Genomic DNA, 23,915 nt, shown 5'->3' on the forward strand with positions numbered 1-23,915 from the left:
AAAAGTCAGTTCTTCCCCAATTGACCTATAGAGAGGGCAATTCCAGTTAAAATCCCAACAGCTTTTTTCGGGGGTGGGGAGGGGTGAGGTGGAGAGATTTTGATAAGTTGATTCTAAAAGTTAAATGGCAAAGAAAAGAACCTAAATAGCCAAGTACTTTTGGAGAAGAAGAAGGCTGTGTTGTGTGCCCATGGACTTGACTTCTGCCGAACTGGCACTTTGGAGTACTGGGGGCAGGATGGACTGCTTAAGAAACAGTGAATAAGATGTTAGTCATTTCTGTCTATTTCTTAACCCTCTGGAGTTTACCTCTAGTTCACTTTGCTAATTATTGCTCTTTCTCGAAGATCCTTTGCTGCTCTCATGTGTTCTTTTGGATGTCATTCCTTTTTCTTAATCCACCCTAGTTTATACAGAAAAGTATACGGGAATCGCAGGAAGTGTGAAAAGCTGAAAGTTAATACACTGCACATCGTGGATGTGGGGGGAATAGCCCCAGGGGCTTCACTTGCAGTGGTGCACCTCTGTAGCTTTGTTTGAGACACCCACCCCCTCAGTGCTGGTGTTTGACGTGTGACCTGTAGGACTTGACTCTGAGCTAGCAGGTACCACCTCATTGACAGAGGCAGGGACGGGATTACCTACTTTGTGAATTACTCAGGACTGAGATGAATCTCTGTAGGGAAGATTCTGAATCTGGACGTTTTTGAGATTGCTCACTCCTGGAATTCCTTGGACCCATATGTGCTGTTTTCAAGTACAGTCCATTTTTGCAGCCAAAAATTGGTGTCTGCCAATTTTTTAGAAACTGTAAGGCCTTAAGGACTAATCTAATCCTTCCTTACTGTAACTTATTTTTGGCACTAGAGTAATCAGATTTTGTTAGAGTTTCCAGGCATGATTGCAAAATCCTATTTAGGTTCTTCAGTAGTTTTTAACTTATCACCTTATTCAAATTACTTGTGAAGCAAAAGTCTGAGATGAAATCAAGATTAAGAGTGAAGTTTAAGTAACATGCTGTTTATTTTTCTTGATAAAATATTTTTAAATTACTTGCATGGCTGATTTTATACCTTTCTAAATTACTGAATAATAGCAAAAACAAGAAACAAAACTGCTTATTATTTTTTTGGTTCGTGGGCATCTGAGTATCCGCACGTGAGTGTATGGTGTGTGTGAACACATTTATAATATATGTCATGCCTGTCACTGAGAATGACTGGACCAGATGACCTTTCACTGTTTATAAGCTATTATTTACTCATTTGCTTCTCAGGATATAATGAGGAACTGGGTAATGTCCCTTGCCCTCAAAGGACTTATAGTCTATCTGTAAACCAATAGATGAGTACAGTGGAGTATGATAAAGGCTGTTACAGAAGAAGTACTGGGAAGCATGAACTCAGCAGCAGCTCAGTGTCTGAGTTAGAATGGGACAGGGCAAGTCACAGATTTCCAGAAGGAAGTGGCGTATGTTTATTTATTTCACTTCTGGTTTAAATCCCAGGAGGTACCAAAGGATATTTAATGAAAGCCTCTTCCCTACCCCTGTGTCCCTCGACCAGTACTCCTTTTGGAGGCATCCAAAGCAGGAGTGATGCTCAGAGCCCTGGGCCAGAGGGAAGGGGGCGGGAGCAGGAGGGGACTGGCCGCAGTCACGGGGCGGCCGAGGGAAGGCCCAGTGGTGAGGAAGGACGTGGCAGGTGTGCAAAACTGAAGAGGTGAGCAGCAGGGATTTGGCCAATTTGAGGGGCCTTGTAGAAAATATTAAGCAGTTTTGATTTTGTCCTAGTATCGGGAACCACTGAAAGATTTTCAGTAGAAAGGCCAGGATCAGGCTTTCATTTTATTAGATATTCTAACTGCATCACCTGTGGTCATCACTCTGTCCTTCAGCAGAAATTAAAGTTGACCCTTGAACAACACAGATTTGGACTCTGCAGGTCCACTTAAACATGGATTTTTTTCACATTTTTCACCATACAGTACTATAAATGTATTTTCTTTATGATTTTCTTAATGGCATAGTCTTTTCTCCAGCTAAACTTATTGTAAGAATACAGCATATAATACATATATACAAAATATATGTTAATATACTGAATGTTATCGGTAAGGCTTCTGGTCAACAGTAGGCTATTAGAGGTTAGGTTTTGGGTCTGAAGTTACACGTGGATTTTCTACTTTGTAAGGGTTGGTGCTCCTAGCCGCTGCATTGTTCAGGGTCCACTGTATTACTTCTTCAGTGTTTGTTTTTTTTTTTTTTTTAATAATTCAGTTATAGGATCAGTTGTCATTTTCTAAACAAACAGCGTCAGAAGGTACATGGATACCGTGTAGGATAGTCAGGATGACATAGTCGGTATTTTGGAGGTTTGGAATGTGAACAGAGCCCCAAAGGAGGTGAATGATTTAGAAAGGGAGAGAGCAGGAAAGAGAGAATTCAGATGCCTCTGAAAAGAGCATGGACAGAGGCATTGAGGCAGGACACAGTTCTGTGTGTGGGTGTGGACCAGTGGGACACTAGCTTGCCAGAGGGAAATGATGATCACAGGGGCCTGTCCTGTGGTTAGAGCCCTCTCTGGCATTGGCAGATGGTGTGATGAAATGCAAGAGCCATGGTGTCTGTAGATGGAATTTTAAAAATTATAATTTATTTTTGTCTGGAAAGATAATACATTCTTTATTTTTTATTTTTTAAAGATTTTATTTATTTGACAGAAAGAGAGAGAGTACAAGCAGGGGGTGCAGCAGGCAGAGGGAGAGGGAGAAATAGATGTGGGGCTCGATCCCAGGACCCTGGGATCATGACCTGATCCAAAGGCAGGCACTTAACCGACTAAGCCACCCAGGTGACCCCGTTCTTTATTTTTTAAAGATTTATTTGAGAGAGACAGAGAACAAGTGCATGTGAGGGAGAGAATCTCAAGCAAACTCCCCACTGAGCATGGAGCCCTGCATAGGGGTCGATCTCACGACCCAAGAGCACAACCTGAGCCGAAATCAAGAGTCAGATGCTTGACTGACTGAGCCACCCAGGCGCCCTGATAATACATTCTTGTGGTCCAAAATTCAAAAGACACAGAAGTTAAAAAGTGGGAAGTCTCTCTTCCTCTGTCCTCCCATATGTCTAGTTCTCTTCCCCAGAGGCAAACAATGTTACCAGTCTTCTTAAATGTACTTTCAAGGGACGTTTCATGTTGTCTTAGTCTGTTTAGGCCACTATAATAAAATACCACCAACCCGGTAACTTACAAACAAATGGAGTTTATTGTTTACAGTTCTGGAGACCAGAAGTCTGAGTTTGTGGTACCAACGTGATTGGGTGAGGGCCTTCCTCCTGTTGCACAGCGAAGTACCTTCTCTGTTCCTCATATGGTGGAAGGGGTGAGCAAGCTGTCTGGGGGCCTTTCTAATAATGGTACTAATCCTATGCATGAGGGTTTCATCCTTATGACTTAATCACCCCCAAAGGCCCACCTACTAATACTGTTACCTTTGAGGGTTAGGATTTCAACATATGCAGTATGGGGGGGACACAAACATTCAGTCCATAGCACATGCATTTACAAACACATGCACATACATCCCCTTGTTTTAGACAATAATATATATTATATATACTTTTGCACTTTGTGCTTTTTCTGTTGATTGTATTTTGAAGAGCCTTCTGTATATTAGCTTCCTCATTCTTTTTGATGGCATAGCATATCATCCCTGAATATACCAAAATTAATATAGCCATATAGTTTAACCATTTGGATTTCTTCCAGTGTTTTGTTATTACATTACAAATAAATGCCACAGTGCATAGCCATGTATACATGGTTAGGAGTGATTCTTGTGAGGTCACCTGGGTGGTTCAGTCGGTTAAGCATCTGACTCTTGACCTTGGCTCAGGTCTTGATCTTGGCTCAGGTCTTGATCTCAGGGTTGTGAGTTCAAGCCCTGAGTTGGGCTCCATGCTGGGTGTGGTGCCTACTCAAAAAAAAAAAAAAAAAAAAAACACAACAAAACTGATTCTTGTGCTGTGAGCAAAGTATGACCAAATGACTTCCATTAATTCTTCTAGTTTGTGTTGGCAGGGTATGAGAAACAAGTGTAATAGGTTGGGAATGGATTTTACGGATCACTGAAAACACTTCCCAACATGATTCATGGTGTTGCAGGGTAAAGTGATGGAGCTGTCCAGGTCTGGTGACCTGGAGAAGGGTGCTTATTTTTGGCCACACGTATTAGAAAGCTGAGAATTAGAATTGTAGGTTCTTGTTGCATGGATTTAGTGAAAGTATTATTTTAGGGAGATTTCTTTTTGGGTCGGCTGAATGATAGATTGGAAGGAGCAGGAAAGGAGAAAGTAGGGCAGGAGAACCAAATGTGAGACAGCTGTCCTCATGGAACTGACATGGCCAACAGAAGAGTAGACAGCACAATGTGTTTTAAACGTTCTTTTGTTTTAATTTGATAATTGATTTGAACATAAGTGCTTAATGAGCTTACAGTTCTAGATTTGAGAGCAATACTCAGCAATATAGTGACAGCTTGTATACTTAATTTTTATTGAAGTGTAGTTGACATACAATGTTATATTAGTTTTAGATGTATAACATAGTGATTCAATAATTCTATGCATTGCGCAGTGCTCTCCACAATGTATAGTCACCATCTGTCACCAAACGTCATTAACAGTATTCTCGATTATATTCTCTGCTGTACTTTTCATCCCAAGACTTACTTATTTTATTTTATTTATTTTTTTTTAAAGATTTTATTTATTTATTTGAGAAGGAGAGAATGAGAGACAGAGAGCACAAGAGGGAAGAGGGTCAGAGGGAGAAGCAGGCTCCCTGCCGAGCAGGGAGCCCGATGCGGGACTCGATCCCGGGACTCCAGGATCATGACCTGAGCCGAAGGCAGTCGCTTAACCAACTGAGCCACCCAGGCGCCCAAGACTTACTTATTTTATAACTGGAAGTTTAAACCTCTTAATCCCCTTCACTTATTTCATCCATGCCTCCACCTCCCTCCCTTCTGGCAACCACCGGTTCTCTGTATTTATAATTCTGTTTTTGGCCTGTGTATTGGTTTTGTTTTTTAGAGGCCCACATGCTTGTATACTGATTGAGAATGAGAATCATTTTCCCAAGAGGTGCATTGATTTTTTTGGTGACCTGTGAAAAATGGAGACAGTGAAACATGGTAGGGGGAGCACAGATTTTGGAGCCAGACCAACTTTGTCTGGCACCTCAGCCCCACTACTTACCAGCTTTGTGAATCTAGGCAAGCTGTTTAATCCCACTGGGCCTGTTGATGCTTCTGTAAAATGGAAATAATACCTACCGTCTAGATTTTGGGGGAGGATAAAACACCATAATGCAGGTATAGTGGCTTGAGTTTCTGCTTCTTCAAGGAGTCTGTCTGTCTTGAGAGTTAGTCTAAAATATTTGAGGGATGAAGAAGAGAAATCTAACCGATTTTTCTGATAACTGCTTTATCCTAAAGATCGGAAATCCTATGACTCTTTTGAATCAGCTGTTCAGTTGTTTTAGAAATCAGGTCAGACACGGAGGATAGTGATATTTGTTTCTATGGTTACATAATGTTCAGTGTGTAAGAAACCTTGACTGCATTGCGAAAATGGTATCATGTGTACTGAGCACTAGATGGCGCTCAAACAAGGCAAGAAGGCGGCTTTTGGCACAGTCAACGGGGTTGCCTATGCTCATGTTTTTGAATGCTTAAGTAATGCGTGTTTGCTTTTGGTACCTTTGCAGCAAAGCACAAAGGAGGCAAAAAAGGTAAAAATAATAGCAATCAGAAGTAACCGTTATTGGGGCGCCTGGGTGGTTCAGTCGGTTGAGCGTCCAACTCTTGATCCCAGCTCAGGTCTTGATCTCAGGGTCCTGAGTTCAAGCCTGAGTTGGGCTCTCCCTGAGCATGGAGCCTACTTAAGAAAAGAAAAAGAAAAGAAAAAACAAGTAACCATTATTAACATTTTGGTGTATATGCCATCAATTCTCTCCTTTAAAAATGTTTGCATCGTGGGCACCTGGGTGGCTCAGTTGGTTAAGTGTCTGCCTTCTGCTCTGGTGGTGATCCTGGGGTCCTGGGATTGAGCCTGCTTCGGGCTCCCTGCTCAGTGGGGGGTCTGCTTGCCCTCTCCCTCTGCCCCTCCCCCTGCTTGTGCTCTTGCTCTCTCTCTTGCTCACTCTCAAATAAATAACATCTTAAAAAAAATGTATCATATTCTACATATTCTTTCTTTAACTTACATTTTCCTCATGTCTGTGTTTTCTTACAATATAGGTTTTAAACGGCTGTACAATATTCCATCTTACGGATCATGTCAGCGATTTATTTAACTAATGTTGGACATGTTGGTTGTTTGTTTTTTTGTGATTATATGTAAAATTCTGATGAACTTCATTGTAGCCAAGTCTTTATGCATATTTCTAACTCTGTAAGGGGAGTGAGTTTTTAGCAGTTGCTTGTCTGGTAAAATCATCTCTTTTTTTCTTTTTTCAAATCACACAAATCTTTCATTGTAGGGAGGTTAGAAAATAAGAAAACAAAAGGGAAAATAGTCATGTATTCTCATCACATAAAGAAAGTCACTGTTGATATTTAGTATATATTCTTCCATACTTTTTATAATGCACGTACCTACAGGTAGTTATGTGTATTTATATCTTTTTTTCTCCTGAAAATATGGGATTATACTGTATTATTGTTATGCAACTTAAAAATTAGTGTATTCTGTATGACACATTTCCTTTCCAGTAAATGTGAATTTTAAAATTTTATTTACCAAAGTAGTTATTGAATGCCCTCTATTTGCCAGGCAGTTTTTAAGAGCTGGAAATGTTTCAGTGAACTTGAGGAATGAAGTTCCTGCCCTCTTGCAGCTTGTATTTTAGTGGAGGAGATGGCAATAAGTAAAGAAATAAATCTATAAAATCGTTTCTGAAAATACCAAGTACAGTGAAGAAAAATAAAGCAGAGCAGGGTCATGGAGAGTGACCAGAATGGGAGCAAATAGAAGCAGGAGATTTCTTTAGATTTCTTTAGATAGAGGGTCTGCAGGGAAGCAGTATTTAAGCAGAGGCATGAGCAAGATCAGGGACTGAGCCATGCAAATTCTGGGGAAAGAGTATTGCATGTAGAGGGAACAGCAAGTATGAATATGGACCTGCAGCAGGAATAACTTCTGCTTGTTAGAGGAATGGCAAAAGGCAGAACAGTGAGCAAGGAAACAAATTATGTAGGCACTTTTGGCCATGTTAGAGATTTTTTATGTTGCATGATAGTCTGGAGATGAGCATGTTTTCATGTTGGTATTTGAGAATTGAGTCTGTTATAATTTACTAACTCTCCTATAATATGGAAAGATTTTACTCACATAGTTTGTTTTATTACGGGAAAATTTACATAACATGAAATTTACTGTGGTAGCCGTTTTTAAGTGTGTGATTCAGTGGTGTTAAGTATAATCCCAGTGTTGTATGGTCATCATCAGTGTCCATTTCCAGAAATTTTTCATCTTCTCAGACAGAAACTCTGTACCCATTAAATAATAACTCCCCCCTCCTCCTTTCACCAGCCCCTGGTAACCTCTGTTCTACTTTCTGTCTCAATGAATTTGTCTATTCTAGGTACCTCATATAAATGGAACCATATAATATTTGGCATGTTGTGTCTGGCTTCTTTCACTTAGCATAATTTCAAGGTTCATCCATGCAGTAGCATGTGTCATTTTCCTTTTTTTTTTTTAAGATTTTATTTGAGAGAGAGTGAGCGAGAGAGAGCATAAGTGGGAGGAGGGGTGGGTTGGAGGGGCAGAGGGAGAAGCAGACTCCCCGCTGAGCAGGGCGCCCGATGTGCGGCTCGATCTCAGGACCCCGGGATCATGACCTGAGCCGAAGGCAGATGCCCAACTGACTGAGCCACCCAGGTGCCCCTCAATTTCCTTTAAAGGCTGAATAATGTCCATAGTATGCACATACCACATCACATCATGTTTTTAAAATTTCAGTTTGTTGTACTTACACATTCCTTTAAATGTTATCTATTTCTTTTTTTTAATAAAATTTTTTTAAAGATTATTTGAGAGAGAGTACATGTTGGGGGGCAGAGGGAGAGGGAGAAAATGTCTCAAGCAGACTCCTCATTGAGTGCAGAGTCTGAGGTGGGGCCCAATCTCACGACCCTGAGATCACAACCTGAGCCAAAATCAAGAATCAGGCGCTTAACCGACTTTGCCACCCAGGCGCCCCCGTTCTCCATCTCTGTGCAGCATTGTTAGGTTCCAGTTACCAATCTGATTTTTTTTTTCAGGGATCCCTCTTACATTATAAAAAATATCTATATTCAGCCAAGGGACTTGGCTAATGCAAACATGATTGTTAATGTAGCGGTTGTTAACTGAGCACTTACCGTGTGGCCTGATGCTGTGCTCATTGCCCTCTGTGCCTGTCCTTGTGTAGATCTCCTATCAGGTCTGTGACGTAGGGCCTGCAGGCGAGAAAACAGAGACCTGGGGGTTGTCCAAGATCACACAGCTCACAGCTGATGCTGACCAGATTTAAACCCAGTTTCTGTAGCTCCAGAGGTGGATTCTGTTGACCTTCTTGCTACACAGTCTCCATTTGGAAGCATAATCACAGACTGAGCTTCAAATAATGGTTAAAGAGCTGCCACATTAAGTTATATGACAGTCTTTGAGTAAAGAATCACAAGATTATCTGTTCACATTTCCAAGCACTTTCAAAGCCTAGTATGTCCTAATAACTGGTACTTTATGTTTGAGTGCCATTAATTACAATGTAAAGGTAATGATTACATTATTTACACTTAAGACACGCAAGTAGATGGATAATCCGTCCAGTATTTTAACCTTGCCTTGAGTGGAGTGTATCTTCTCTCTGTTTATAGAATGATCCTTTCTCAGAGGTTCTTCATCTGTTTCCTCAGCTGAGAAACAGGAAAAGAGACTTTTACTGAATTTGGTCACAAGTTAACTGACAGAAACAATTCAGTGATTGTAAAATTTTTTTTTCTTTGAATTTTTGATGCCTGTCTCTGCTGCTGTGTTTTTATTCTCTTTGGCATCCTTGCTGTCAGTTTTATTAGTGCTCCTGAAATGGAAGGCGTCTGCTGTGCTGGTGAGGTGGGTCTCGGGGTACATACATAAATTATATGTATGATGGACTGTTTCTGCCATCAGACATTTGCACGTCCTCACCATTTGACTAAGGGAAGAAATAATTTGAGACCTTTTTTTTGCATCTTATTTTCTCCAGTGGAGGGCCCAAAAGAAGTTCAGTTTTTACATCTTGAGTCAAAAACCTTTATTTCCTGTTCTTTCATTTATACCTTTCTATGCAAGATCCCTTTAGAAGATGCTTTGAGTTTGGCCCGGGTTGATTGCTCCTTCAAACTAACAATTTAAATGGGGGCAATGTTAACTAGCCTTGTTTAAAACATTAAAGTAAGGGGCAAGTACATTTTATTGCAGGTACTCCCTTCTTGCCTTTTTTCACTGTGTTGGTTGGAATCTGGGTTTTGAAGTCATTTTTTTCTGTTACTTTCTTGAGAAAATAAAGACAGTATTATGGTGCATGGTGGCTACTGAAATTTTGACATTTTAATAGTTATAGTTCCTTTCATCTTGGCAGTTGAATGACAGCATATAGGATTGTCCGTGAATCACATGAATATGAACACCTTTTTGGTTCTGCTTGGCGCATTAAAAATTGCTATAATAAATTTATATGCAGTTTTTATCCTTTGACTTTTTCCCATGAAGAGGCCCTTTTAAAACATTAACATTCCCACAGTTTAACCACTGAATGGGCTGATTCTAGTTAGTTTTGTGAATGATTTCTGTAATTTTCTCTTTGCTAAGGGGAAAAATAGGCTTCAGAAATGCTTCCATACTTCGCTGAATGGTTACTTGTTTATTTACTCAGGTTGTGTTTTAAATTGACAAAACATTATATCTTTGTCAGAGTATGTGTTGTGGGCTGAAAGTGACATTATTGTCGATTTTGAAATCATTTTATGGCAGAATTTTCAGTGTTTCTTTTTTAAACCTCATAACTGTAGTATGATCATTCAGCAAATCTGTGTTCAGAAATCTACATATAATTTACCCCCAACAGCTTTCTGTCCATCAGCTTTTCATTAAATAAGATTTGAACTGTGAGTTTATCATCTGTTGTTATTGAGATTCACGTAGAAGATGGGTGTGTTTGAAGTAAGTACAGTAAAACCAGTTTAAATTGCTGACTGTGAATTAGGGAATATATAAATTTAAAAATTTAGCTTTCTGACCAAACCTATAGTTTATGATTCCATAACAGTCATAAAAAAGTCCATCTGTCATCCTGCCACTTTCCTCATTAGGCTTAAAATTTTCTGTTCCCTTTAGTTCTTTATCTTTCACATAGGCTTTACATGATTTTAATCATAACATAGATATAGTTTTTATAGTGGATAATGCATGTATGGCATAACTCCTTTTAGGTATGTATAGAAATTCTAAGTAGTTAGTGGTAGTGTTTTAGATTGATGTTATATGGGTTTGCTTTAATAAAAAAGGAGCTAAGGGGTGCCTGGGTGGCTCAGTTGGTTAAGCATTTGACTCTTGGTCTTGGCTCAGGTCATGATCTCATGGTTGTGAGCCCCAAGTCGAGCTCATCTGGGAGTCTTCTGCTCTCCTTCCTCTCCCTGTGCCCCTCCCCCCTGCTTGCACTCCCTCCCTCCCTCTCTCTCTCTCAAATAAATAAATCTTTAAAAAAATTTAAAGACAGAAGCTAAATAGTATTCATATGGGAAGAGCATTAGACATTAGATGTGTTTATTCCTACATTGTGACCTTGGGCAAGTTGCTTGGCTTCTCTGTTCCTGTCACCTGTAAAATGAGAATGCTCCTGTTTCCTCAGTCAGCTTCTCAGGTTTTTGGAAAGCAGTCAAGTGAAATAACCATGGTGAGAGCACTTTGAATAGTTTATAGGTCTGTACAAATTGCAAATTATATCTAATCAGCAAATTTATTTCCACATCAACAATTAATATGCCAGAGTCCTTAAACACATTTCTTTTTCTTTTTTTTTTTTTCTTAAGTAGACTCCACGCCCAGTGTGGAGCCCAACATGGGGCTTGAACTCAAGATTCTGAGATCAAGACCAGGACTGAAATCAAGAGTTGGACACTCATCCGACTGAGCCACCCAGGCACCCCCTTTTTCACTTAAAAAAATTATAGAAAGTCTTTTTTTTTTTTTTCCCCAAAGTAAGCTATATGCCCAACGTGGGGCTTAAACTCACAACCCCCTGAGATAGAGTAGCTTGCTCTGATGACTGAGCCAGCCAGGCGGCCCTTTAAACACATTTCTTTTGTTAGATGTTAAACACTTTTTCTAAACCTTCTCCTCCCTTGTTGAAATACTTTCTTTAAAATATAATGTGAAAGTCCGTTTAAACTCCATTTTAGACAAACAGCTGAAATTCTCAATTAGTGGAGTTCAAATTAATGAAGTCCTGCTAAGTGTATACTTAGTCACATCTTTAGTTTTTAAAAATATTTTTCTCTGTAGTGTAAAAACTTAAAAAAAAAATCTACTTTTGGGGCACCTGGGTGGCTCAGTTGGTTAGGCATCTGCCTTTGGCTCCGGTCATGATCCCAGGGTCCTGGGATTGAGCCCCGAGTTAGGCTCTCTGCTCAGCGGGGAGCCTATTTCTCCCTCTCCCGCTCCCCCCTGCTTGTGTGCTCTCTCTCTCTCTCTCTCTCTCTCTCTCTCTCTCTCAAATAAATAAATAAAATCTTTAAACAAATAAAAAATCTGCTTTTATGCGGAAACCCAGTATTTGAGAGTATGGTAAGACTGTTATTTAGGTTGCAGTGTTGTTTTACAACCAATTGGTAAGCCTCTTTTCTAAGATTATGTGTTATTCAACCTCTTTCTTTCTTTAATCCCCGAGGGCCAGCACCCTGGCCTGGTATTATCCCTTGGTACCTCTGTGTTACTCAGAAATCCAAAGTGTGGACAGATGAAGAATGAGACAGATGGGTTGGTAGAAAAGAAATGGAAGAGTCCAGAGGTGGGTGGGGAACCAATGTTGGATTGTGGAGACTGCTAAAGGGCCACAAACAATTCCTTCTGGTTGGTACTACTGGCTCCATGATACGGGTCACAGGTCAGTTCAGTTATCAGCCTAAATGTGTTGCTCCCGCTCACAGCAGTGGTGAGTGTTTGGCTTGGCAGCCATAGCCTGGCTGACCTCTTACACCAGCTGACTAAAATATTGTAAATAACTCTTCCATATTTTCATGGGTGACAATTAACAGGAATAGGTATTTAGTTTATTAGATGACCCTTTTTATATATTTATTTTGGTTGCAGAAACTTGAATTCTTGAACTACAGGCTGCGTATGAAATTAGCTTTTTTTCCCCTACCAACAAATGTTCTTTCTTGTTTATTGCTTAGTTTTGGAAACTGCTCACCATCTCACAGTGGTACTGTGTTGGTGAATGAAAGAGTGTGTGCTCTAACACCGAGCCCTGGCCTTTCTGTTCTTCCATGTACGAAGGGATGTAAGGGTCTCGGCGAGGTAGTGGTGGAGAGCAGATCTAACCAGCTGGGATAAGGTGGTTTCTATTCTTTCTTGTCACCTCGTGAATTGTGGCTGAAGACATTTGGAGACATTTTCTGCATAAGTGGCTGATATAGTCGATCATCTATTTCTGTAATGAAAAAATAGCCACAATTTTTTAGTTAATATTTGCTAATTTTTTTTCTTTTTCTATCAAAACTGAACATTTCTTTATCCCCTTCACTGTACCATTTTTGAAGTTAAGGCCAGAATTCTTTGTCAGAGGACCGTGACATGGAGTTTAAGTCCAAAGCAGTTGTAAACTCTCTGTACAGTAGTTCTTGATGGGCCCCCATGTTGTTTAATACAAAAATGGACGTACCAGGCAGTCCATTTTTGTATTAAAGAGTTTTGGTGGTGTTGAATAGAATTTGCTCAGAATTTACAGTGGCGTGATAATAATTTGCCAGTTAGACATAACATTCTTTATGAATTCCTTTGAATATGCCATTTTAGAGGTAAAAGAAATTCTGTGTTTGTCATATAGATGCTTATGCTTGCTTTCTGTCAGTATATGCTTATCTGAGTATTAAGGTCACAGGATTTGGTGTCAAAAGATCTGGGCTTGTAATTTTGCAAAATCAGGAATATGTGTGGGCTTATAAGCCACACTTATGCACTTTTGGCGGAAATGGTAATTGTTTTAATCTTTCTGCAATGTAATTTGCAATATTCATTAGAACAGAAGTGTTCATTGACCTAGCAATTGCATTTCCTGGAGTTTATGTTGAGATAATTGGACAGGTTCAGAAGTATATGTAGAAAGATACATGTGTAAAGGCATTCATAGCAAAGTTTATAAAAGAAAATTGCTAACAACCTAAATGTTCATGAGTAAGGAGATTGATAAAAAAATTAAAATGATGCATCTGCACACTATAACATTACAGTCATTACAAATGATCTTGTTTATAGAAAGGGGAAAAGATCCACAGCATTTTAAGTGGTTAAAGCCAGTTAAAAAACCATTCGTATAGTATAATTTATTCAACCCAAATTGTGTATAAGTCTGTATTTTAAAAATGTGTTTATTCATATAACTTGTATAGGTGTGTGCAGCTTAGTTTTATGATTTACTTTTTAAAAATTTGTTATTTTAATATAATTACAGATTCACAGGAGGTTGCCAGAAATGTACAGGGAGGTCCCTTATGTCCTTCACTCATGTCCCCCAGTGCTAACAACTCCCATAACTATAGTTCAGTATCAAAGCGAGGAAACTGACATTGGTACACTCCACAAAAGGTGGGATTTCAGCAGTTAGTTGTATATGCACACATTTGTGTGTGTAGCGCTCTACAGTTTTATCACATGTGTAGACTCGTGTAATCACTACCACGATCAAGATGCTTACCTCTTTCATCCCAACAAGGCTCCCTTGTCTCATGTGCCCCCCACCCCCTCATCTCTAACTCCTGGCAGCCACTGATCAGTTTTCAGTCTCTGTCATTTTGTTACTTCAGGAAAGTTATATAAATGGAATAATACAATATGTGAACGTTTCGAGATTGGCTCTTTTCACTCAGCATACTGTCCTTGAGGTCCCTTCAGGTTAGCGTGTATATCGGTGGTTCATTCCTTTTTGTTGCTGAGTAGTAGTCTGTGTTGTGTATAGTTTGTTGAAACGGTGACACACTGAAGGACGTTTGGATTGTTTCCAGTTTTCGGCTCTTATGAGTAAAGCTGCTGTGAACAGTTGTGTACAGGTTTTCAGGTGAATATGAGTTTTTATTTCTTTGAGATAAATGGTCAACAGTGCAGTCCCTGGATTGTATGGTAAGTGCAGGTTGAAGTTTTTTTATTTTTTATTTTTTTTAAATTTATTTTTAGTTGAAGCATAGTTGACATGTTAGTTCCAGGTATACAGCCTAGTGAGATGATAATTGTATACATAACAAAATTCTCACCATGATAAGCGTAGTTACTAAGTGCATGTTTGGTTTTATACAAAACTGCCAAACTGTTTTCTGGTGGCTATATCATTTTACATTCTCACCAGTAATGTGTGTGAGATCCGGTTTCTCTGTGTCCTTGCCAGCATTTAATGTTGTCACTCTTTTTTTTTTTTTTTAATTTAGTAGTTCTCATAGCTGTATAGTGTTACCTTGTGTCTTTAGTATGGCTCATTTTTACAATAATAAAACTTTTTTTAAAGAAGAATTTTTAGGGTCGCTTGGGTGGCTCAGTCGGTTAAGCGTCTGTCTTCAGCTCAGGTCATGATCCCAGGGTCCTGGGATCGAGTCCCATATCGGCTCCCTGCTCAGCGGGGAGTCTGCTTCTCCCTCTCCCTTTGCTCCTCCCCCTGCTTATGCGCGCTCTCTCTCTGACAAATATATAAATAAATAAATCTTAAAAAAAATATTTATTTGAGACACTTAACCCACTGAGCCACCCAGGTGTCCCTAAAAACCATTTTCTTCTAAAAAAGAAAAGTCTCTGTTCTGCCATTTACTAAAAGTTACTTAAATTGGAAAGTTTTGTTAGGTGAATAAGGACTTTTGATTTCCTTGGTAATGCACTAGGGTTGTTCTTCTATAGTAAAACCTTAATATAAATAAAATCAAACCAGATCACCTACAGTTGTTTGACACAAAAAGTGTAAAACTACCTCAAAAGTTACTGAATTTTGTTTTATCCTTCCCTCTGTGTTTTGGGGGGGAAGACAGGGGAAGACTGGTAAATTACTTGTAAGGTGTGTTAAAGAATAAATATATGCAGATTTGATAGTTTACTATATATGGTTTTGTTTTATTTTTGTGGTGGGTTAGGAACTTGCGTTTATTGAGCCATGTGCTGAGCATTTTCCATACCTTGCCATATACTCCTTACACCTATCCTATGAGATGGTGGTATCCTTACCTCCATTTCACAGATGAGAAACTGAGACTCTCAAATTAAGTAACTTGGCTAGGTTATACCAATAGGAAATGAGGAAGCTGGGACTTAAACACGTGGCTTCAAAATATGTACTCTTTCCATTATGTCAAGGGTGTACATCATTTTCATTAACAGGCCACATGATTGGAAATTCATGTGCCAGTGTGCAGGAGTCTGTTAATTGATGGGAACAGTTAAGTGGAGAGGTTGTATACTGGGTATAGAAGTATTGAAAATGGCCTGTGAATCCAGTGGATGCGGAGACATTCTTTTTTTTTTTTTTTTTAAAGATTTTCATTTATTTATTTGACAGAGAGAGACACAGCGAGAGAGGGAACACAAGCAGGGGGAGTGGGAGAGGGAGAAGCAGGCTCCCCGTGGAGCAGGGAGCCCAATGCGGGGCTCATGACCTGAGCCGAAGGCAGACGCTTAACGACTGAGCCACCCAGGTGCTCCGGATGCAGAGACATTCTGTATTCTTCCTGTTGGTATTCCTTCCCAGTATTCCAATTTTAGTGGAATTCAACTAGACATTTAAAATGTTAAACATTTAAATTTGACTGTGTTCTGCTTTAATAACAGTTAAGTTAGTGGTTTATCTAGGTTTGCTGGCCCAACACTTGGCCTCAGTGGTTAATTATAGCGTTGTGAGTATATGTTTAGGCTTTATCATATGCGTCACTAGAAACATTAGTTTTACTCAGTTTTTTGTTGTTGTTGTAAAAATTTCAGGATGGTTGTAGTCAGGGTCAGACATTTAACTGTTGTATACCTGGGCCACCTTGCTGCTGCTCTAAGAGTTGTGTTCTGTATGTTCCTGATTCTGGGCCCAGTGGCTTCCCATTTAATGCAGGGTGAAATTCAGGTGACGTTGAGGGTCTCCACCCATCTGCTGTGCTTTATCCTACCACTCTTCTCTGCTGTGCCCCCTGGTTATTTAACTTGGTTGTGCTGTATGTTAGCACGTTCAGCAGAGGTGGCATCGATTGTACTGCTTATTTGAGACATAACTCAGAAATCGTTGAGCCGTATTATTGGTATTCATTGGGGAATTTTGTATTGGAAGCTCTCATAGAAGCATGTGGACAGTGTGAGGTTGAGGTTGATAGAGTTCTCCCCAGGGAGATTCTCTTTTTGAAATCAAAGGAAGGAAGGGAATAGAAACGGCAGTGGTAATGTTTAAGAACTTGCCTGTAGTTGTGAAAATTTTAATAACCACTTCATTGCTGAATTATCTTTAGGTAAGTCCAGTGAAGGTTCTTAAAACTGGAAAAGTTGCTAGACCAGTGTCACATTTTCTTGAGGTATGTGCGTGTGATTCTTGGGAAATTCTCTCCAGCCCCATGGGTCTCACTGTTCGTCGGGGTGTCACCAGCCAAAACTGAGACTCCTGTGACTCCATTTGTTTGTGTTGCTGCCGGAATAGTGGCCAGACCCTGAGGAGGAGGAGCCTGATACCTTTATCACATAGAAGGATTCCTTCAGACTGTGCCACACCTGATCATTGGATCAATATGGTGGTTTATCTAGAGTTTAGTTCATTTAGCAAAAGTTTGATTAAGAGGTGACTAGTTTTGACTATTTATCCCTGACCTCCCTTATTGACATTTAAAAAATTGACCCCGAGTTGTGGAGTTATGTGTACAATGAGTTTGAATTTCTCTGTGTCATACTCATTTATTGAGTCTGTATTGGTCTAAATATTTGCTGCCCTTTTGCCCCCTTTTTCCATGCTCCCAGTGCCCCAAATCTGCCTTCAGAAACAACATTCGGTTTCTAATTGTAATTGTCTTGGAAACATTGGCCGGTTTTTGTGGCACCATTTTACTTTTATTTACAGCAAATGATGATTTGTTAGTTGCTTGCTGCCAGAACATCTGAGCTCATTTGTTTAACTAAGACAGCACTGCGCATAGATGCCTATAATACACGGCAACAGTTACCGACCACCCCAGTTGCTTCCCACCTCATTTTAGCTCTAAATCAAGCAAATGAGAACGAAGATTATTCTTGAAATGTTCCAAGAAGTTTAGAACATTGGAGGATGGAGGGATGAGAGGAAGGGAAATTCTATTGTAACAATCAGCGTGTTGCTTTTGGCAGGGGCTGTGTGCCTGGCTGATTTCCTTTGTAGAAATAAGTGACATTTCAGGGTGCGGGAGCTGCACTCGTCCTGCTACAAACACAGCTCTGTGATCCTTTGATTTACTGGGTCACGACCAAGTGTTTTTCTTCTGGGATGCATGGGTGAATGAGACATTTTCCCTGGTCTGCTGTTGCTTATAATCTGGGCCCTGGAGATGCTTGTGACCTGAAGTGGTGATTGTGAGGAGGCCGTGGCAGTGGTGCTCTTTGAGATCGGGCCTGCGGGGCCTGATCGCAGACAGGCACGTGCTGGCTGGCTTACTGCAAGAGGGAGCTTTCCAAGAGAGGTGGGCTAATTCCCCGCCTTTCCCCGTCTCTTCATCCTTGAGTGACAAAGAAATCAGACTGCTTCAGAAAGAGATTTTATTTCACACTTGGAATTAAATAAGCATATTTAAAAAATATTTTAATGAAAATTTAAGCTTTGGGGCAGACTTGCCTCGAGGGCTGGAGAATATGAAGTGTTTCTGGAGGAACAGGGGGAAATAATTAGTTTTATCCTCTGACAATGGCATTCACTCAGTCAGGACATTTTTATTATGTGCCTGCTTCTTACCAGGCTGGGAATGCCATGATGAACGAGGAGCCCACAATTGTGGAGCGGAGGGAGGCACAGACAAGGAATTGGGCAGTGTTGCTACCAATGACTCAGTTTTATAATTGGGTGTTTTTGGGGCAGAGACCAGAGACCTGGTCTTACATGATCAAAGATTTCTTGGCAAAAGTGATGTCCAAACCAGCCTCACTAATAGATGTTGGAATTAATCATTTTTTCAGGCTAATTTGTATGAAAAATAAATCAGAACCCTGTTTTGGGACCATTCAATGCCTTTCTGTTGAGAACAAGTTGAGAAACTGAACTCCAGACTTAAGCCATTTAGTATACTTTTCTAGTATTCTGGTTTGCCATTCTCCAGTGTAGATTAACCTCTGCTTCCCAGAATGTGCCTGGCTCTCTGTGATGGCCATGCTTTTTGCATGCGTTGTTAGTCATGTCTGGAAAGCCCTCCCCCTTTGTCTGCCAGACTGACTTCTTTTGCAGTTGCTTCCTTGGCGATGCCTTCCTTGACTGCTCCTTAGGGTAGGTTGGATGCACCACCCATGAGCTGACACAAGGGCTGGCCTTGATCTTGGTGTTTCCCCTCCACCAAATAGTCTGTCTACTTTTTTATTTCTACATGTAACCTGAAGGCAGAGGCAGCATCTTTCAGGGAACCTGGCATGTCCTGAGCATCCAGGCAGTGTTTGCTGAATGAACAGACTTAGAAGCTTTCGAAGGTTGTAGCCACGTGTATATAATTGAAGGTGTTGGTTCCAGCCAGTTTTAAGAAAGTGTTATTGACTGAAGAAAGTAGAAGCACCACTGGAACAGGTTTTATGCATGTGGTTTAGTTATTAACCTCATAAAGCTATTTACAGTCTTTTGTATTTATACCTCTTTTATTTTTTGCCTGAGTAACCAATAAATTGAGTAATTCATAGTTTCTACTTCTTGCCAATTACTAATGTATATTATTAAATCTGACCACAGTGATTTATTAATTAGAAGTCTTTTGGTTCTTAACAAAAATCAATTTGACTTAGCATATGCCAGAGAGAGGGGCGTATGTGATGAAGAGACAGGGATGTCTCATTGAATCCAAGATCGAGAACATAGCTAGGCTTTAGGAAGAACGAACTCCAGGAATTGGAAGGCCAGCAGGAATCCTGAGAGTACTTTCTGTTAGCCTCTGCTTTTCTCCTCAAAGCTCTTTTATTCATTTTTCTTACTAACTGGCTTTTTCTGCTTCTCAGTGGGTAGAAGATGTTTTCCCGTAACCCTCAGCTTTGCAGCCAAGTTCCAGGTGTATGGAAAACCTGTCTTTCCATCTCGGATCCGGATTGCCCAGGACCGGAGTGGCTTACATTAGATTTCTATCCCTGATGAAGTCAGCAGTGGCCAGGGAGTGGGGTCATGCTGAACAACCCTGTTAGGTGCGAAGGTGGGAGAAAGGATGGGGAGATCAGCAGACTGACAGATGTCATGAGGCGGGCAGACACTAAAAATATTTTTGTAAATAAAAATAGAGTGACAAAGACTAGAGACCCATACACGCTTTATTGTAGGATCATTTCTGGGTTATTTTGCCTTAAAAAATCTTCCATCTTGGGAGAAACTTACAGATTTAACTTTGAAAAGACATTTATCTTTTTTGAATGTGAATATAATTTGAGATTCCTAAGGTAATGGCATGTTCACTGAAGTAATGAGTAGGTTTTAGTTTTGTGTGTGTGTATGATACTTAGACATGATACTGTCTTCATTTGTCAGGAGACAGGTTCTAGAGCGGCTCTCACGCAAATACAAGAGGAGACTCATAATTTAAAGTTTTCCAACAACCACATTAGAAGAGTGAAGCAGGTGAAATCAATTTTAATAATACATTCCATATGTATTTACGTATACATAAAAAGAGGGTTTATGACTGTTCTGCTTATTAGAAGAGGTCATCATGGGATTTAAATGTGCTAATAAATTTGAAAGTGCTGTGAAAAACCTTTAAAAGGTTATACAAGCATAAAGCATTATTTTAATTAACTGGGGGGAAAACCCACTACATTTTGGAATCAATACTAGCTATCATTTCCTGAGGCTTTATTTTGTGCTGGACACTGTTGTAAGCACTTCGTATGCGTTAGGTAATTTAATGATGACGATGCTTGTGGAGCAGGCTCATTATCATCTCTGTCATGTAGATGAGGACAGGAAGACGTCGAGACTTAAGAAACTAGCCCAAGCGCCTGCGTGGCTCAGTCGGTTAAGCGGCTGCCTTCGGCTCAGGTCATGATCCCAGGGTCCTAGGATGGAGCCCCGCATTGAGTCCTGCTTCTCCCTCTGCCTGCCTCTCTGCCTACTTGTGCTCTCTCTCGCTCTGTCAAATAAATAAATAAAATCTTAAAAAAAAAAAAAAAAGAAACTAGCCCAAGGTCACGTAGCTCGTAACTAGTTGAGCTGGAATTGGAATGTGCCTTTTTTTTTAAATTGTGGCAAAATACATGCAACATAAAATTGATCATTTTAACCTTTTTTTATTTTTTTTAAAAGATTTTATTTATTTGAGAGAAAGAATGAGAGAGAGAGAGCACGAGAGGGAAGAGGGTCAGAGGGAGAAGCAGACTCCCCGCTCAGCAGGGAGCCCGATGCGGGACTCGATCCCGGGACTCCAGGATCATGACCTGAGCCGAAGCCAGTCGCTTAACCAACTGAGCCACCCAGGCGACCTTAACCATTTTTTTTAAAAGAAAGATTTATTTATTTATTTTAGAGAGGGGAGAGAGCGCGCAGGGTGGGGAGGGACAGAGGGAGAGAGAGAGAGAATCTCAAGCAGAGTCCACGCTGAGTGCAGAGCCCAATATGGGTCTCGATCTCACGCCCCTGAGATCATGACCTGAGCCAAAACCAAGAGTTGGACACTTAGCTGACTGAACCACCCAGGTACCCCTCATTTTAACCATTTTTAAGTGGACACTTCTGTGGCATTAAATCTGTTCACATCTCCAGAACTTTTTCATCTTCCCAAGCTGAAACTCTACCCACTAAACACTAACTTCCCATCTCCCTTGCCTCCACCTCCACGATTGGCAACCACCATTCTACTTTCTTCTCTGTGAATTTGACTACTCTACTAGGAGCCTTATATAAGTGGAATCATGCAGTATTTGTCTTTTTGTGGCTGGTTTGTTTTACTTAGCATACTGTCTTCAAGGTTCATCTGTGTTGTAACATGTGTCAGAATTTCTCTCCTTTTTAAGGTTGAATAATATGTCATTGTATGGATGTACCACATTTTGTACCATGATTCATCCATTGATGGACACTTTGGTTGCTTCTACTTTTGGCTATTGTGAATGATGGTGAACATGTTATACAGATACCGGTTTGAATCCCTGTTTTCAATCCTTTGTGGGTATATGTATATCCAGAAATGGAATTGCTTGAACACATAGTAATTTTATATTTAATTTTTTGAGAAATTGCCATACTGTTTTTCATAGCGCCTGCACCATTTTACACGCTCACCAGCAATGCACAAAGGTCCCCATTTCTCTACATCCCCTTCAACATTTACTTTCTCTTTCTTTCCTTTTTTTTTAATAGCCATTTTAATAGGAGTGAAAGTGGTATCTCGTTGTGGTTTTGATTTACATTTCCCTAATAACTAGTGTTGTTGCACATCTTTTCATACATACCTGTTAGCCTTTTGTATGTATTCTTTGGAGAAATGTCTGTTTAAATCCTATGCCCATTTTTAAGTTGGATTGTTTTTGTGGGGTTTTTTTGTTGTTGTTGTTGAGTCAGATTTTTTGTGTTTTTGTTTTTGTATATTCTGGGTATCAGTCTCTTATTAAATACATGATTTGCAAATATTTTCTCCCATTCTGTTGGGTTGACTTTTCACTCTGTGATAGTATCCTTTGATGTGCAGAAGCTTTTAATTTTGGGAAAGCCCAACTTACAGATTTTTTCTTCTAATGTCTTTGTTTTTGGTGTCATATCCAAGAACTCATTGCCGAATCCAATGTCATAAAGCCTTCCCCTATGTTTTTTTTCTGAGTTTTATGTCTGTCTGTGTCTGTACCTCCTCTTTGTCACTTTGCATCTGTTTCCATTTTTCTATATGTTTATAAATTGTTGAAGCTTATGTATATGTTCTCTCTTCTTGCCTTGTTCCTTTCTTTGTTGTTGATCTCTTTGAAGGTATTGCAGATATCATGAGATTCCATGTATCTCCTAAAAATAATGGCATTTTCCCCAAATAACTATAACCCCATGATTGGTACTGCCCTTAGAACTGGGCAGCTGGGGCCCCTGCTCTGTGCTTGGTACTTTGGAGTGACTTTCTTGCATTTTTCTAAGTCTCTGCACTCCTCCCTTCCCCCTACCCCAGTGCCTGAAAGGCAGGGCTCCTCGAGTGCTTCTGTTTCAGGAATCTCATATTGAGAATTATAGTACATTTTCTAGTTATATTGAAAATAGAAGCTTAACTTAATTTTGTTGATTTTATTGTTTACTGCTATATACCATATTTTCCTCCTAAATTGTTTTTCTCTTTATTTTTATATATTCCTTTAACTGGTTAGCATGTACATATTTAGTGTTGTAGTTATTAATTACTTTTCTTCTGTCTCTCCAGCACCGAGCTGAAGCTTTTGGAAGAAGCAACCATTTCAGTCTGCAGGTCTTTAGGTAAGAGGCAAAATGAGCATGTGTGTAGATGTATGTGTGTGGCATTTATTTCAGAATTTGTTACAACTTTTGGTAGTGTAATATGAATTGAATTAATGAAGTGACATATTCTTGATGATAATATTTAATAATAATTCTATTCATGGTGCTCAATGATGCCACTAGAAGGGAACATTTAGTCAATAGGAATAAGACACATGCTTATTACCTTACTTGCAGGAGTGGTAATGGACTCTGCTAAGCCATACTTTTTCAGCTTGTTCTTTTTTTTTTTAATTGAGGAATAGTTGACATACAATGTTACATTAGCTTCAGGTGTGCAACATAGTGATTTGATTTTGATTTGACATTTATATACATTACGAAATGCTCACCATGATAAGTTTGTCCTCATACACAGACATTACAATATTATTGACTCTGTTTCCTATGCTTTACTTTACAATCCCTGTGACTTCCTTATTTTATAACTGGAAGTTTGTACCTCTTAATCCCCTTCCCCTATTCCTCCCTCCCCCCACCACTGCCCCCAGCAACTACCACTGTGTTCTTTACAAGTCTGTTTTGTTTGATTTTTTTTTTCTTTTTCTTTGATTTCACATATAAGTGAAATCATACAGTATTGGTCTTGCTCAGACTTCTTTCACTTAGCACAGTACCCTCCGGGTCCATCCATGTTATTACAGATGGCAAGATTTCATTCTTGTTTATGGCAGAGTACTATTCCATTGTGTGTGTGTGTGTGTGTGTGTGTGTGTGTGTGTGTGTGTGTGTGTGTGTGTGTGTGTGTGTGTGTGTGTATACCACATCCTCTTCATTCTTGTTTATGGCAGAGTACTATTCCATTGTGTGTGTGTGTGTGTGTGTGTGTGTGTGTGTGTGTGTGTGTGTGTGTGTGTGTGTATACCACATCCTCTTCATCCATCAGTGGACACCTGGGCTGCTTCCATATCTTGGCTATTGTAAATGCTGCAGTGAACCTGGGGGTGCAGATATCTTTGAGAAGTTAGT

General features: G+C 39.8%; 1 protein-coding gene across 1 annotated transcript in view; it reads left to right on the forward strand.

Moving 5' to 3' along the window:
• The window catches only part of DYM (dymeclin), a 339,132-nt gene that overhangs the window by 26,674 nt on the left and 288,543 nt on the right, over nucleotides 1–23,915 (forward strand). The window contains exon 3 of the mRNA XM_028098349.2: nucleotides 22,852–22,904. Coding sequence (XP_027954150.1) covers nucleotides 22,852–22,904 — 53 coding nt within the window. The remainder of the gene's footprint in view (nucleotides 1–22,851; nucleotides 22,905–23,915) is intronic.

The sequence above is a fragment of the Eumetopias jubatus genome, unplaced genomic scaffold (genome assembly GCF_037043125.1).
Source record: "Eumetopias jubatus isolate StellerSeaLion01/CBP00866 unplaced genomic scaffold, mEumJub1_p1.0 scaffold_16, whole genome shotgun sequence".
In the NCBI taxonomy this organism is placed as follows: Eukaryota; Metazoa; Chordata; class Mammalia; order Carnivora; family Otariidae; genus Eumetopias; species Eumetopias jubatus.